At 25.8% G+C, this 16,760-nt stretch overlaps 1 protein-coding gene and 1 long non-coding RNA gene across 3 annotated transcripts; both read right to left on the minus strand.

The window, feature by feature from the left end:
• Positions 1-1,194: 1,194 nt before the first annotated feature.
• On the minus strand, positions 1,195-11,227 carry LOC114940167 (aminopeptidase N-like). Its single transcript, XM_029314690.2, has 13 exons — positions 11,181-11,227; positions 8,669-8,753; positions 7,901-8,359; positions 7,189-7,372; positions 6,487-6,622; positions 5,752-5,833; positions 4,515-4,861; positions 3,665-3,951; positions 2,503-2,696; positions 2,042-2,371; positions 1,892-1,961; positions 1,688-1,750; positions 1,195-1,533 (listed from the first exon to the last, which is right to left on the minus strand). Exons 3-13 carry the CDS (start codon positions 8,224-8,226, stop codon positions 1,420-1,422), a joined length of 2,133 nt encoding a protein of 710 aa, XP_029170523.2. The 5' UTR covers positions 8,227-8,359; positions 8,669-8,753; positions 11,181-11,227; the 3' UTR covers positions 1,195-1,419.
• A 2,626-nt stretch (positions 11,228-13,853) lies between these two features.
• On the minus strand, positions 13,854-16,122 carry LOC146721455 (uncharacterized). 2 transcript variants are annotated; one of them, XR_014925657.1, is made up of 4 exons: positions 15,983-16,122; positions 15,292-15,891; positions 15,056-15,126; positions 13,854-14,311 (listed from the first exon to the last, which is right to left on the minus strand). It is a non-coding gene; the product is annotated as an uncharacterized LOC146721455 (long non-coding RNA). The 2 variants fall into 2 exon arrangements; XR_014925656.1 differs by lacking the exon at positions 15,056-15,126.
• Positions 16,123-16,760: the final 638 nt, after the last annotated feature.

The raw sequence follows: 16,760 nt of genomic DNA on the forward strand, positions 1-16,760 counted from the left end.
CCAAATCCTTTAATAATAATATACATTACTATCACTAACCCCTCGATACATACAACTGTCAAAATATGCAATAACAGCCGCTCACAAAGTAAACGCTGTGACAGAACCAATCGGCATCGCGGAAAAGAGGCAACAATACTTCGAGATTTTCGAGATAAACCGATACATTCGAGAATCGACTTAACATGCCTTTTTTAAAGAAAGGAGGATGCTCTTTGAGTCTAGTACGTAACTGTCTCTTTGTCTGTCCCACATATGACGCATTGCAATCATTGCAATTAATTTTATAAATCACATTATATACAAATTGCAAAAGTAATTGTTTTTGTTTTTTGTACGTAGTATATGTCGTATATGCATTTAAAAAAGAGTTTATTCAAATTAACACTACCAAAATAAAAAAAGAAAGTAAACAAAATAAACGCAGTCTTTTGCGAAGCGGTAGTGTCACGCGTTTCGAAGCAAGCGACTTCGATTTTTCGCCGTACGAAGCGAGTGACTTCGAAAAGGTCCTTTCAATAACTTTGCGCATCCTGCCAGCGATAAACTCGCATGCAGTGTTTTGTATCTTCGAGGAACAGAAAACGATCTAAATGATCGACTCGAGACTTCACATTTTTAAACGTTTTTCGAATTTTTCGCTGCACTTGCGCACGATGTTTTTCTCAATGTTTCATGTCGGGAAAAAACGCGCGTTAGTAACTGATCAAGAGATCAAAAACAAGAGATCGTTGTCCCGGGTCCTGTCTTCGCGTGTGTTTATACTCGGTCTAACACAGGTTTGTCGCAACTCGCTTCGATACATCATATTTGCCCGGTTTACAAAAGATTTATGACTTTTATTTCTCGTCCCCGCAAGGAACATGTATTTTTAAACACAATGAAGTCGGCGCGAGCAAACACAAATAAAAATAAAAACGTCAACGACAGGTGAAATTCAACGGTCCCTTTCGGACAGATAATCTCGGAGAATAATTATATGATTGCAGATAATCGCGCGGAACTTACAAGATCGAGCTCGAACACAATACATATATAATTAAAAAAAAATAAATAGATAATGCATAATATTAATTAAGGTGCATTGATCATTTAACAAGCATATATTTATATATTTATATTATTTACATTTATACATTTATATTATTATACTTTACAGTAAAATATATTTATATATTATCTATTTAGGCTATTTTCTTGTGACTATATATACAGAATAATATATAATTCAACTACTTCAAGCAAGTTTGCAAAAATATGAAAAACTTTAGGCACGCAGTCATAAAGTTTAGTAAATACAGAGGTATCAAATAGTAATGCATCTATGTAAACAATAATTAAAGCAATAAAAGAAATAGTACATACAATATAAAAAATTATTCATATGAAGTACATTCACGCCTGCAAAGCTGCAATTTTTTAATTCCACTGAACAAAAAAAATATTTTCAGAATATTGTATCTGTCTTTTGATTTGATCGTTGCGAATTGATATCTTGCTCTCAATTTTGTCAGAAATCAACATTTTGGAATCCTAATAAGATTAAAAATAAAGATTTGCACAATAAAATCAATATACTGTTTATATAATAAATAAAACAGACATAAAATTAATATTCAGAGTTTAATAAAAGAGATAGAACAATATTTCTTTTTTTCTCGCTTTCAATAATATTTATTAAATTTACCTTTTCTTCCATTATAGAAAAGTCTATATTGTCCTTCATACATTCAAAGTAATTGTTTATTTTCTAAAATGTATTATTGTATAACATTATTAATAAACAACATTATTATAACATTATCAAAATTATTTAAACATTAAATAATAATTATTAATATTGCATTATTATCACGTTTTGTATACATATATAAACATGAAAAATTTTTACCTCATTTAGATTTAGAGAATGTATATTATTAATAATAATAATTAATACTGCAACAGGTATAATATTATCTCTAAAAGCGATAAAACAGATGTATATATAATACACATAAGAAATTTTGTATAAAGTATTTATAAAAATATGTCACATTACTTTGATTTTATTTGGCAAAAATCATTTAATATGTATTGCAGTATAGTTTGATTCTTCACATGCTTAGTAATAATATGTAAGGACATGTCAAAATGATATTGATATTGCTCTGTAAAATTGTACTGGTTATAGTATATTAGATTAGACTGGTTATAGTATGTTAAATACTTGTAGATGACATCAATATCTTCAGGGCAAGCCAAGTATTCTGAAAATTTAGTGTCAGATTTATCCAATCCTATATCATGCACTAATTTCCAAGTGGTATCTTCTTTGATAGATATCATCAAACCTTTACAATATGTCCATTCCTTCCACCATGGCAAAAGTCTAAAATATAAAAAAAATTAACTTTCTTATTAAAATTTAGCATATGGACCTCTTGATCACATTATTTAAACATTATAGGCGATATCTACAAGAATGATTAAGAAAGACTAAAGATATATAACAATATTTACTTGTGCTTTGTAGAATTTTGTAGATGTTGTACTAATTTATTGTTGGCTTCTGCCTTACATTCGAAGTCGCCGAGAAAACATGCCCATCTTGCAGCTTCTTGTCGTAAACATTTTCTAAGGTCGTCACTATCATCAATTTCTTCATATTTGATTCTTATTTTAAGTACCTCGTTTAATGCATGGTTTATGTAATTCTAAAAATCATTAAATATATATTTCTTTATTCATATTATAAATGTATTTAGAAATTATTAAAATCTCAAAAGATTAAAATAAAGTTGCTAATAAAATTATAAATGATTTATTAAAGTTTAATCGAACTGGTTAATACAAATCGTATCACGCATAACGTTTTGACACTTAAGTACGAGCCTTTATCAAGTGGTGCTTTCAAGATGTTAAAGTGAAAAACATGATATTGAGTAATATACTTGATAAGGGCTCGTATCCAAGGGTCGAAACGTTGTGTGTAATACGATTTGTATTGGCCAGTTAGATCGAACTTTAATAAATTATTTATAAAAATTATTATATTTTTCTATTATTTATCAATATATTCTTAAAATATTCTCTTTCTTTAAGACAAACATACATACAAATTTACTTATAGAGGCGAGCGTTTATTTATGCACGTACATACGTTCAAATATACATATATATATGGAAAAATATGCTTTAATTTATGCGAAATATTTATAATATTTAAAAGATATAATTAAAATTTTATAACTATTTATCAATCATTTTATTTTTAAATAAGATAAAAAAAAGTATATATTGTTTTGAAATATATATCAAAACTTTTCCAACTCTATATATGTTTTATTTTTTTTAAATTATTAACATATAATATTTATATAAAGCCAATATAGTATTGCATTCATTGACAAAGATTTAAAGCACCTAGCGATATATCCAATAACAATGTTATATACCAATAATATTATTGGCAGTAGTGAAAATCATACACTTTTGGGACCGTTCTTCGGGTGAGTGATTATTCAAAATGAATTTGTTAGCACATTTGTTTGCGACGTAAAATAATATGTAAAATTTTATCGTTGCGGTATTTTTTTGAATATTTAAATTTTTTGTAATTAATAAGTGTATATATGCAAAAATCTGAAATATATCACTTTTATTAATATTTATTAATATTTACCTTGAAATTCCACATTTTATCTTCCAGCATGGCTACAGGAACAGTGCTAAATATGTATTCCAGAGCTTTAAACATAGGATACCATGCTATATACTCTTCTTCTCGATGCAAATACGATATTATATCTATAAATACAAGGAATTTGAGTTCTCCTGCTATTATTAAATGAAATGCATCATCGATAATTTGGGCACGATTAAGAACATGAATTTTCGTGTAATTATCTGATTTCAAATAACTTGAAATTCTTCGCCAATTCTCATCATCATAGTTAACGCGATAATATCCTGTCGAATAGTAAATAAATTCTATTAATTTTTATTGTTTTGAATAATTTTATCAGAATACATTTTCAAATATTTTTGTTTCATAATTTTGTTTATATAAATTATAAATGAAAAACGTACCATAAATTTAATATAAATAAAATGATAATATATATAGAAAATTAATTATAAAAATGTCATTTTAATATTTGAAATAGTGGAAAAAATAAAACTGTGCAAGATATTGTTGCATATCATAAAATAAAATTAATTTTAGAAATATAATTATAATTTTAATAAGTTTTCTTATTATTAGAATAAAATATACTTGTAAAAAAATAACATTAATATTGAATGATATTATTTATAGAAAACATCTACGTACATTTTAAATATAATATTATGGACATAATAATGCAGAATATGACAAAAAGCATTTTAAAACTATTACAGTTATTTAATGAATATTTCAGATTTTTATAGGACAATGAATAAAATAGATAAAAATATAAAACAATATCAATTATGTTGTGTAAAATAAAAACGAGAAATATATCATAATAAGTCCATTGGTCGATATTTACCAATTTGTTGTATATTGAATATCATCCAACCATCCTCTTTAAATGGTAATGATAATTTTAAATCCTTTGACACGCATACCATATGATGAGTAAAATTGTTAAAATCGAGAGACGCTTCCCTAGTAAAAGTTACAGGAATGCAGCCAATTTTTAATGTGTTGATATATTGTATCGATACATTTACTTCGCTCATTATCTCTCTATCATGATAATTTCGTACTGCTTTAATCACGGGACAATGATTTTCCAAAGCCCAATCTTCCATTCTTGTTAGTTGTTGAGTAATATTTGGATTTTTTAAAGCAATATGTTTTGTAAGCTCCACAAAGCCTTTATCATATGATTCGCTAAATTCACGCAGGATAAAATATATAAAAAAACATTACAAATATGTTAAAATTGTCTGTAAAATATTAATATTATAAAAGACTTTAACAAATATTAAGAAGCAAATTATAAAATTGCACTTTATATATATATATTTATATATCTTATATTTATATTCTAATAATAAATAATATAACACAATTTTAAATAAAATTTAATAATTTTATTTAATTTTTTAGGTATTTTTAGCATTAATACGAATTATATTTGAGCAAAGTATTGAAAGAGTATAAAATGATTAAAAGAAGAAATCAAATTTTAAAAAATAATCAAATAAGAACTAAACAAATAACAAATTAAAAGCAAAAAAAATAAGAAAAATAATATAAAGGCTCGATTTACGAGAGAAGGAAATAAAAATAAAAAAAGTAATGGAGAAGTGATATAAATGTTACATATTTAAAAACCTGTTAAATAAAATTAGAAAATAAATGTAGCACAAAATCCAATTAAAAAAAAGATATAAGAATTATAGACAATATAATGAAATATAGGAGATAAAAAATAAAAACAATAAAAATTATTTCAAAAATTACTTTAAAAAATTACAAATCATGAAACAAAAATAAAAGAACAATGAATATGTATATATGATAAAGTAATAATGGCAAAACAACAATTACTTTCTCCAGAAACGGTTTTCATAGGAAGAGTAATGAAATTAAAAATAATTCTAGTAGAAGATTTGGAAAAATAGCGGAATTGTAAAACTAAGAAAAAAACATTATGAAATAATGTCAGAAAAAACGAAAGAAAATAAGGGACATTATATAAAATTTCTATTATTATTACATTTATGTTGTGTACAATTTTATCTTTTTGATATTATATTCTATATTGTATTACTCACGTGTCATATGCATATGTGCTTATGCTTTCCTGAAACATTTCTTCTGTGAGGATGTGTTGCATCATCCGTAGTATAAAAGGTGCTACAATTTACATCAAAATTATGAAAATTAAATATATTACATATATATATTTATTTTGATGGTTACTTGAAAACATAACGATTTTATAAAAGAAAATTATATTGTATATGTATACAGGGTAGTAATCGCGTAAGAGTGAAATGTTTTTTATTGCCGCACCGTTCATCATTTTATTTATAGTAAATCTTTGAAGAACTATTTAATTAATTTCTTGTACCTACATATGTGCAGGTATTACCGGACACTGTGTGTGTGCGTGTGCGTGTGCGTGCGTGCATGTGTGCGTGCGTACGTTTGTGCGTGAGCGTGTGCGTGCGTGCGCGCGCGCATGTGTGTGTATACGCATGCCCGCGTATGTATGTACTTTTATAAAATAATATTTAATTAAAATTCAGATAAAGAATTAATTATCTTCCAACTTAACACATATTTTATAATATTAATAGTTAAAAACTATTTTATTATATTATGTAATATTTCTATTATATATTATGTCATACCGCGGACTATTTTATTATATTATGTTATACCTCTGATAGATGCGTGTGTGTGCGTGTGCGTGAGCGTGTGCGTGCGTGCGCGCGCGCGTGTGTGTGTAAACGCGTGCCCGCGTATGTGAATACCGCGGACTATTTTATTATATTATGTTATACCTCTGATAGATTGGCGAATTTTCAATAAACTGTCATCTTGTGAAGTAGAAGGCCACATATGATTACCATCCAAATTAAAAGAGTAATGTTGATTTTGAACAACAAATAAATTCATTATTCGATAATCTGGATAAGCCTATAGAAAAAAATAATTAATTTATCGATATAACCGTTCTGAAAATACTTGTATCTTGTATTAAATTTGAATACTAATATTATTAACGTTACTTCATAATTAAAACAAAACACATTCTCATTAAAAAATATAATAATAAAATCTAAAATTTTGTATTAATATAATTAGCAAATATTACATATTTTTTAATTATATTGTTTCATGATATTATATTGCAGACTTCTTTTTATCAAATTTTTTAAATAAATCTCATGTGTACTAGTTTCTGATTAATTTATTTTATTTTAAATTTCATAAAAAATTAAAAATATCTAATAAAGTGTTAAAAAATAAAAATTTTTAATAAATTAAATTATAAATATATGTGTGTAAATATGTGAGAAAAAGTATTTTTTTAAAAACAATTGATTATTTTATATAATGCTAAACGATTTTAAGACAAAGGATGCATATAGATTTTTTAAAAAGGGTTTTGATTTAAGAAAATCTTGCAATAAGAATACTTAAGTATTGTATCGTTTGCGAGAAGGTGGGAGCGAGATTGCGTTGATAATATTTAGAATAACCTTATTGACAGCATACGTTGCAAGCAATGTAGTAAGACCTATTTTAAGCCAAAAATCCGATAGTAATGGATTGTTCATCATGTTATTAAACCATTGCTGTGTCACTTTACGTCCTACTAATTGAGCTACTTCGATTTTCTGAGCAATAGGATATAAATTTTTATCGTAGATGATATCTGTTTCCCTGAAAGTTATATTTAAAATGTTAAGATTGAGAACTTTTATAGAAAATACAACTTTACTTTTGTTACAATATTTTAAGTTAATTGTTAGATGTACGATCTACAAACTCATGGGTACAATTTAGCAAATCAGTATTGTAAATCGTACCAAATAATAATTTTTTTATTTTCTAATTTACAATATGAAACAAAGATAAATTTCTATTTATGTGTATATCGTTTGACAAAGAACAATAGTTTGAAATAAATAAAAAAAGTCATTTTTTTTATAGCTTTATTGCAGTTTTAACATCTTTCTTAGAGGGAACGATTTAGCATACTTACTTTACCCTTTATATACTTATTAAAATAGTAAACTTTAACTTTGTAATAATATGAATAAACTTAATTCTACTAAAATTAATTGTTTTCGCAATTCCTTATATTTTTGAACGTTTACAGAAACAAAAGATATACATGTTTTTAAATTTTATAATTTTGCATATAAATATAATTTTATTTTTAATGCAATTTGAAGCACCTGTTCTCACCTATAAAGAACAAGTCCGTAAACTATTATGCCTTTGTCATGGAAATTTGGAATTGCAACATGATCCACCTTCGATTCCAATATGGAGAAAGCTTTCCAATCATATTCAAGAAACCTCGTGATACGTATAGTTACATTTTTTGCAAATTCTATGTGAAATCGAGATTCGTTTCTGCACCACATGTTAATGATTTCAATTTCGGTCTTAAGTGGGAATAGGTAATTAGACACAATCATTGTTGCAAGATAAGGCAACATTACAGGTGTGGTATGGAAGTGTCTCCATAACAAATTATCCGCATGTTCTTCCGTATTTCGCAATAGCATATTTGATAAAGCCGTGCATTGCTTACATTCTATAGAAATGTTAAAGGTTGCTTCTAACAATAAATCCTGTTGATCCCCACATGGAAACGATTGTCGAGCGCTTATTATCTGGAAATGCGAAGTAGCTATCCAACTACATTTCAAAGAACATAAATTAATAAAACTTTTTTTGACAAACATTAAGATATTGGGAATTAAAAACTGTATATATGTTATATGCGTCAATGCATATTATTTTATGACACTATTACATATTATTATAATAATAGATATAAAAGTATTGTTTGCTTTTAGATTTAAATTCTGCGATATATAATAATTTTTGGGACATTTAATACATAAATAGTATATTAATTACAATGTCTTATGTAATTGCATATTGTACTCTTTTTATTAATATATTGTACTCTTGTATATTAATTGACATTAGTTATTTACTTACGCAGTTTTTTTAACGTTGAATATTCTGAATTTTTTTTTAACAGTTGTTTTAATGTCGAATATTCTGAAACCTTTATTAGCAGTACCTAAATATTTTATATATAATATGTATTTTCCTGATGATATTTCATCCATAAAGGAAATATCAACTGTATTTTCTTCAGTATTATATGTCGATTCATAAATAGTATCATTTTCATGATATTTTTTCAAATTTGTAAATAAAACTATATTTTTAATACATAATTGTTTTGAATGTAAATATATGTGTTGTATTTTTTCCAAAACGACTATGCTGATATTATATTCCCCATAGAAAATATTTCCTTCAATAAATGTTGAAAACATGATATCGTAATGCATTGGTATTACATATTTTGATGGTTTATAGCATAAAAATTCATTACGAGTGAAAGCCGTCGCAGCGATAAAAATTAATCCGCTACTTAATAATAGTTTTAAAAATATTATCATGTCGAAGAAAGGGAATATTTATTTTAGATCTGTAAAACACTCTGGACAAAAGATAAATAATGAAATTAAATATAGGACGAAACATAAATAATGAAATTAAATATAGCTTAGATTTCTCTTTAAACATATCTTGTATATAAATATAAAAATAAATACAAAAAGTATTTATATTATTAATTGAAAATCTTAACTAGTAAAATATTATATGGTGAGAAAACAAAGTGTAAATTTCCATTTGCACAATTTTTTTAAACAAAATTATATATATATATATATGTATTTCAGTGTCGCACATATTTTAATTGACAGCAATATAGAAATATTAAAATTACAATATATTTTATATTTTCTTTAAATAATTAATTTCATTGTCAAAAAATTATTTATATACATTTAAAATTTACAGAATATTATTTAGAACATAAGGATTTATAGTATATAAAGTGTTAGTTGTCTGAAGTAAATTACTTTTATAAACACAAGAGCCATTACTTCTACATACATATATACCTGTGTGTACATTCAAAATAATAAGAAGAGAAGTAGAGATAAGAAATACTGAGCAGCGGCGAGAGAAAGAGAGAGATAGAGTATATACATGTTTATTATTATGTTTGATTTCTTTTTTGATTTCTCCTCTTAAACTGTGTATTATAAACACTAAACGAACATTCACCGAAAATTAAGTTAACATAAATTTAATTTTAAATTATATCAATTATAAACTTAATAATTATATACATAATACATATATATAAGATGTCCCAGAACTTGCAATATACCTTTCAAAATCAGATATCTGAGATCATTTGAAGACGATTTTTCCTCAGCAAGAATGTCAAAATATCAATAAATTTCAAGTTATAAGCGATTGAAAAAAAATGGTTTTTCGCTAACCAAGTTCTTTGGAAATAAAATATTAACAAAATCACATTCATCAATGAATTTCAAATAGAGTTCATTCTTATTAGAATTTCAATTTAATTACAAAGATACATGATGACAAATTTGGGAACATGCAAATAATGATAGTTTCCTTCCGCATTTTCGCGGAGGAAAAATTGACTCCAAATGATCTCAAAAGTCTACTATTAACCGGCTTACTACTATTTCTGGTACATTCTATATATAATGAGATTTTTTCAGATATTTTAAATATAAATTAAAAACCTTAAAATAGATGCGTTAACGATTGCTTAAAATCTACAATATTATGGATTTCTACATTCGATTGACAATTAGTATGTTTTATCATTTTATACTATAATTTTGAATTAATAAATATAATTATTCAAATTTGTATAATTAACAATTCGACTACTTATTATAATTTTTTTTAAATTAAGTATTAAAGCTATAATCTTTATCAATGTTTATTTGATCAAATCTTTGTAAGTGAGATAATATTTTGTGCGTTTTATATCAAAGATTTTACGTCAAAAATTTTACGTAAATTACTTAGTATTCTACTTCTAACTTATATGATTAATATAATACTACTTATCTTTATGTGTTGTATTTATAATTATTTTTTCACTTAAAATTAATTCGTTCATACTTTATATAATATATCGTTGTTACAGTTATGTTACTCAATGTCGCACAATTTAAAGATTATTTTAAATATTAAAATACACACAGATATTTTTTTATAAAAAATAAAAAGGACGACAAATTTTAGAAAGAAGAATTTTAATAATCGAATAATGAAAGGATAATTAAAAATGTCTGTTATAATATTTATTATATGTTATGTAAATTAGTAATTTTAAATTTCAGAAATACTTTATTCGATATTAAACTTTTGTGGTCCAAGATTATTTCAACATTACAATTCGTAAAATATAATAATGATATTATTTGAAATTATCTCTGTATTAAAATTTAAAGATAATTTTGAATAAAACTTTTCTCTTTATGTTTAAATGTTGGAAATTCTTAAAAATTCCGTTATACTGCATGATTAAATGTCTGTATAATTAAATCTTTTTATATTTGTAGACAAATATGTTTTATATGTTTAACTTATTTTGACTTACCCAATATTTTGAAACAGAATGTTAAATGCAAAAGTATATTGATATATTTTTTTTATTTTACGGCAACAAATTAATGCTTTAGCAGTATGCAATGTTGGAAGAATATATAAAATGTTCACACACACTTTGTTACAATCGTTATATCCACCACGATACGGTTCGACCGACCACAAAAGACTGACTGAGTCTCTCTATATACGTATAAATATGATAGGTCAACAAAACTTCTGAGGTCGTTATATATATATATATATATATATATATATATATATATATATATATACAGGGTGCACGGTAACTAACGGACCAACGATTACAAATGGATTCTTTGGTCAATTTGGAAACGATTTTTTCTCAGCGAAAATGTCGAAAAAGGTCATCATTTTTTACAACTTTCCAATATTTGTCATTATGTATCTTTATAACTAAGCCTCAAATTAAGATTTTCTTATAGTAAACTTTACCTGAAATAAACTGAAGAATGTAATTATGTTAGATTTTTAACTCCAAAACGTTTAATTTTCAAAAGACCCATTTCTTTCAATCGCTTATAACTCGAAAATTATTGACTTCTCAACATTTTTGCTAAGGAAAAATCGTCTCGAAAAATTTGGCCAGAGAATCTGCCCTTAATTATTGGTCCGTTAGTTACCGGACACCCTGTATATATGTATGTATTTGTGTGTATGTCAGCATTTGTGTTTAATAGTTGTCTTAATTACACATATTCAAATTTCGTGGAATTAATCATATAAATTATGCATCATTTATAAATTTATATCATTTATTCCGAAAAACATGAAAGCAATCTTTCTAGCTCTCTGTATCTAATAGTAAAATTAAAGAAACAAAATGCCGCATTTTTAAGCGCTAAAATTTTTACAGTTAGCGGATAGAAGCAAGTATTGTAACTGTTGAGTAAGTATGTAATACATTTAAAATAACAAAAAAGTGCCGTTACTTTCAGGAGCTCATTCAACCTTTTAATATGTAATAAAAAAATTTTCGGTAGTGGAAATACGCGTTGATAAATAATCGGCGATGTTCGTGCGCGATATTCGCGATTTCTTCGCCGAATGTTCAGTTGAAGATAAAATATAGTGAAGTGTAGTGGTCAATTCTGGAATAAGTAAAATATAAAATATAGCGAAGTAAACAATTTTAAAATATAAAATATAGTGAAATTCGAAAATATCAGTGGCTTCTGAGTGCGTCGCACTCGTACGAGGATATAGTTCCCGGACGCAGAGGTTGGTCTCCTACAGGAAAAATGGATATGATACCAGGTAAGAACCAGAAGTACACCGAGACAGGAGAAGAAGAATCGTGGAAATGTGAATCAAAATATTTATTTCATTATTTATATTGATAAAGTGAATAGAAATATAAGTGTTGATTGAATTTCGTGTCAGAATAAACTCGATATAGCACGTTGCAGTCGCTTTTGGGCATTGAATAGTATATTAGATAACAAGTGCGGGTGATAAATCGGCTGTGGAAGTTTGAAGCACAAGGCGAAGCCGAGTGTGACAATCCGCACGATCGGCCGATTTATGACCCGCACATGTTGGCTACAATATTTTGTGTGACCGATGCGTAGAAAGGGAGCTTTTTCTAAAATCCCATCATGTGCATATAAAAGGCGACTTTTTGCGCACCGGTTGCACAAAATAAGTAAATACCGTTTTTAAAAAATAAGTAAAATACCATTTCTTCGAGTTAAATATATCACATTAAACAAACTTTAAATATAATCAGGTTAGTAAACATAAGAATATATCCGTAAATCTTTTTTGTTTTATTGTTATTACATATGTATTTACAATATTGATATCACCTTTTTGCGTCTAGAAGTAAATTGGAATTGAAATAAAAGATATATTTTTATTTTTTATTATATATATATATATATATATATATTATTGATTGCATTAATTAATTTATTAATTTAAATAACAATGTACTGTACTATTTTATTTGTAATATTTCTATTTTTTTAATTTAATTTAATTTTTTTTATTTTTTTCTTCTATTCGTTAGGTAAAATAATGATAGACTCGCATATCCAGTTTACTATAAAATGTCTCGATAAAGTTATATAGAAATGACGCCAAAGAAAAATTTCGGTTTTAGTTTACATTTTATATATGAAGAACTTGCAATGATATATTTAATTACCAAAGGTGATTTTGAGAAGCGTCTAAGAGACATTCTTTGTCCATCAGATTTTATAACATTATCAAAATTATTTAAACATTAAATAATAATTATTAATATCGCATTTTATCACATTTTGTATACATACATATATTATATAAACATGTACAATTTTTACCTGAGTTTGATTTACGAAATATACATGATTAATAATAATAATTAATGCTGCAGTTATTTCAACATTTCTAAAAACGAAAAATATATTAAACACATAATAAATTTTTGTACAAAATGTTTATAAAAATATGTTATATTACTTTGGTCTGATGGTCACAAACTTATCTAAAATGTAATTTAGGATAATTTGATTCTTCGCATGTTTTGTAATAATATGTAAGAAACTGTAAAGAAGATATTGATATTGTTGTTGTGTAGTATATTTATCATTTAAATAGATAGTAATTATATTATTAGATTTATATTCTAAATAGTCAGTAATTATTTTAGTATCTTCAGTACAAGCTAAGAATTCTGTAAATTTAGTGTCAGATTCTTCGAATCCTATAGCATATACTGATAGCTAAGTGAACATTTCTTTGGTTATCATCAAACCTTTACAATATGTCCATTTCTTTCACCATGTCAAAAGACCGTAATAAAAAAAAATTAAATTTTCTTATTAAAAATTAGCATATATGGACGTCTTGATCAAATTATTTAAACATTATAGACGATATCTACAAGAATGATTAAGAAAGGCTAAAAATATATAACAATATTTACTTGTGGTTTGTAGAATTTTGGAACTGTTGTTTTAATTTATTGTTGGCTTCTGTCTTACATTCGGAGTCGCCGAGAAAACATGCCCATCTTACAGCTTCTTTTCTTAAATATTTTCTAAGGTCGTTACTATCATCAATTCCTTCATATTTGATTTTTTTATGTACCTCGTTTAATGCATGGTTTATGTAATTCTAAAAATCGTTAAATATATATTTCTTTGTTCATATTATAAATGTATTTAAAAATTATTAAAATCTCAAAAGATTAAAATGAAGTCGCTAATAAAATCATAAATGATTTATTAAAGTTTGATCGAACTGGTCAATACAAATCGTATCACGCATAACGTTTTGAACACTTAGGTACGAGCCTTTATCAAGTAATGCTTTCAAGATGTTAAAGTGAAAGACATGATATTGAGTAATATACTTGATAAGGGCTTGTATCCAGGGGTCGAAACGTTGTGTGTAATACGATTTGTATTGGCCAGTTAGATCGAACTTTAATAAATTATTTATAAAAATTATTATATTTTTCTATTATTTACCAATATATTCTAAAAATATTCTCTTTTTTTTAAGACAAACATACATACAAATTTACTTATAGACGCGAGTGTTTATTTATGCACGTACATACGTTCAAATATACATACATATATGGAAAAATATGCTTTTTAATTTATGCGAAATATTTATAATATTTAAAAGATATAATTAAAGTTTTATAACTATTTATCAATCATTTTATTTTTAAATAAGGTAAAAAAAAGTATATATCTTTTTGAAAAATATATTAAAATTTTTCCAACTATATATATGTTTTATTTTTTTTAAATTATTAACATATAAATTTATATAAAGCCATTATAGTATTGCATTCATTGACAAAGATTTTAAGCACCTAGCGATATATCCAATAACAATGTTACATACCAATAATATTATTGGCAGTAGTGAAAATCATACACTTTTGGGACCGTTCTTCGGGTGAGTGATTATTCAAACTGAATTTGTTAGCACATTTGTTTGCGACATATAATAAAATGTTATTGTAATACAATTTTATTGTTGCGGTATATTTTTGAATATGTAAATTTTTCGTAATTAATAAGTGTATATATGCAAATATCTGAAATATATCACTTTTATTAATATTTATTAATATTTACCTTGAAATTCCACATTTTATCTTCCAACATGGCTACAGGAAAAGTGCTAAATATGTATTTCAGAGCTTTAAACATAGGACATCATGCTATATAATCTTCCTCTCGATGCAAATACGATATTATATCTATGAATACAAGGAATTAGAGTTCTCCTGCTATCATTAAATGAAATGCATCATCGATAATTTGGGCACGTTTAAGAACATGAATTTTCGTGTAATTATCTGATTTTAAATAACTTGAAATTCTTCGCCAATTCTCATTATTATAGTTAACGCGATAATATCCTGTCGAATAGTAAATAAATTTTATCAATTTTTATTGTTTTGAATAATTTAATCAGAATACATTTTCAAATATTTTTGTTTCATAATTTTGTTTATATAAATTATAAATGAAAGATAGAACAATATTTCTTTTTCTTTCGCTTTCCATAATAATATTTATTAATCAATTAAAATTAATATCAATCAAAATTAATATTTGTCGCTAGTGGTGAAAATAAGCTTAAACGACTTGACTACGACGTAACTAGCAATTTTATTTGATTATTTCACGACGTTTCGACCATTTGGTTGTGGTCCTTTTCAAGTGAAATTTCTACAACATAATGTTACACAATATTTTTTAACATACGAAAACTCATTTAAGTGTTAAATTAATAAAATAAGTATAAATTTTATAAACATACCATCAATTAAACCGAGGTTAACATAACATCACACCGGTGTTATTTGAAATCGAAAGTTAAACGTTAAAAGAGGAACACGTCCCATCGTTATGATGTTAAAAGTTAAAAGTTAAAAGAGGAACACGTCCCATCGTTATGATGTTTCGTCAACGACTAAACTTGAAACGTGCCACTAAACAATCTTTATTATTTTGTCGTAAATGTTTGTCAAATTCTCGGTGTCTTTCTGTAGGTTAACTGTATTGCCATGCTTCTTTATGAAGAACATTTCAGCAATCTCTCTCTTTCTTACATGTTTCTCGTTATGTAAAATTGTCGGTGATTTCTAATCAAAGTTATGCCCAAAATCACATCTGTGTTTGCTCAAAACCGAATGATTAGACTCATGTAATTTAATATTGCTGGCATGTTCCTTCACTCTAGTGCATAAATGTCTTTTTGTTTGTCCAATGTATGATGCATTACAATTTTCACAGTTAATCTTGTAAACTACATTCGTTTTAATATCATTAGTTATTAAATCTTTACCTCGTTTTATCAGCCTATTCAACTTTTTTGGCAAACTATAAACGACATTTATGTTAGCACTATTAAGTGACCTTTTAATACTGTCGCTAACGTCTTTAACGTATGGGAGTGGAATTACATAATTCTTATCTTGAGCCGAATTCACATTAACGTTATTATCTAAATCGTTACTCAAACTGTCGTTATTATCCGCATTGTGACCGTTACCATTCCTGTTGTTCTTCAGTACATTAATTCTTTTATTTACATA

Source organism: Nylanderia fulva, unplaced genomic scaffold (assembly GCF_048542155.1).
Source record: "Nylanderia fulva isolate GAGA-0341 unplaced genomic scaffold, ASM4854215v1 Scaffold471, whole genome shotgun sequence".
In the NCBI taxonomy this organism is placed as follows: Eukaryota; Metazoa; Arthropoda; class Insecta; order Hymenoptera; family Formicidae; genus Nylanderia; species Nylanderia fulva.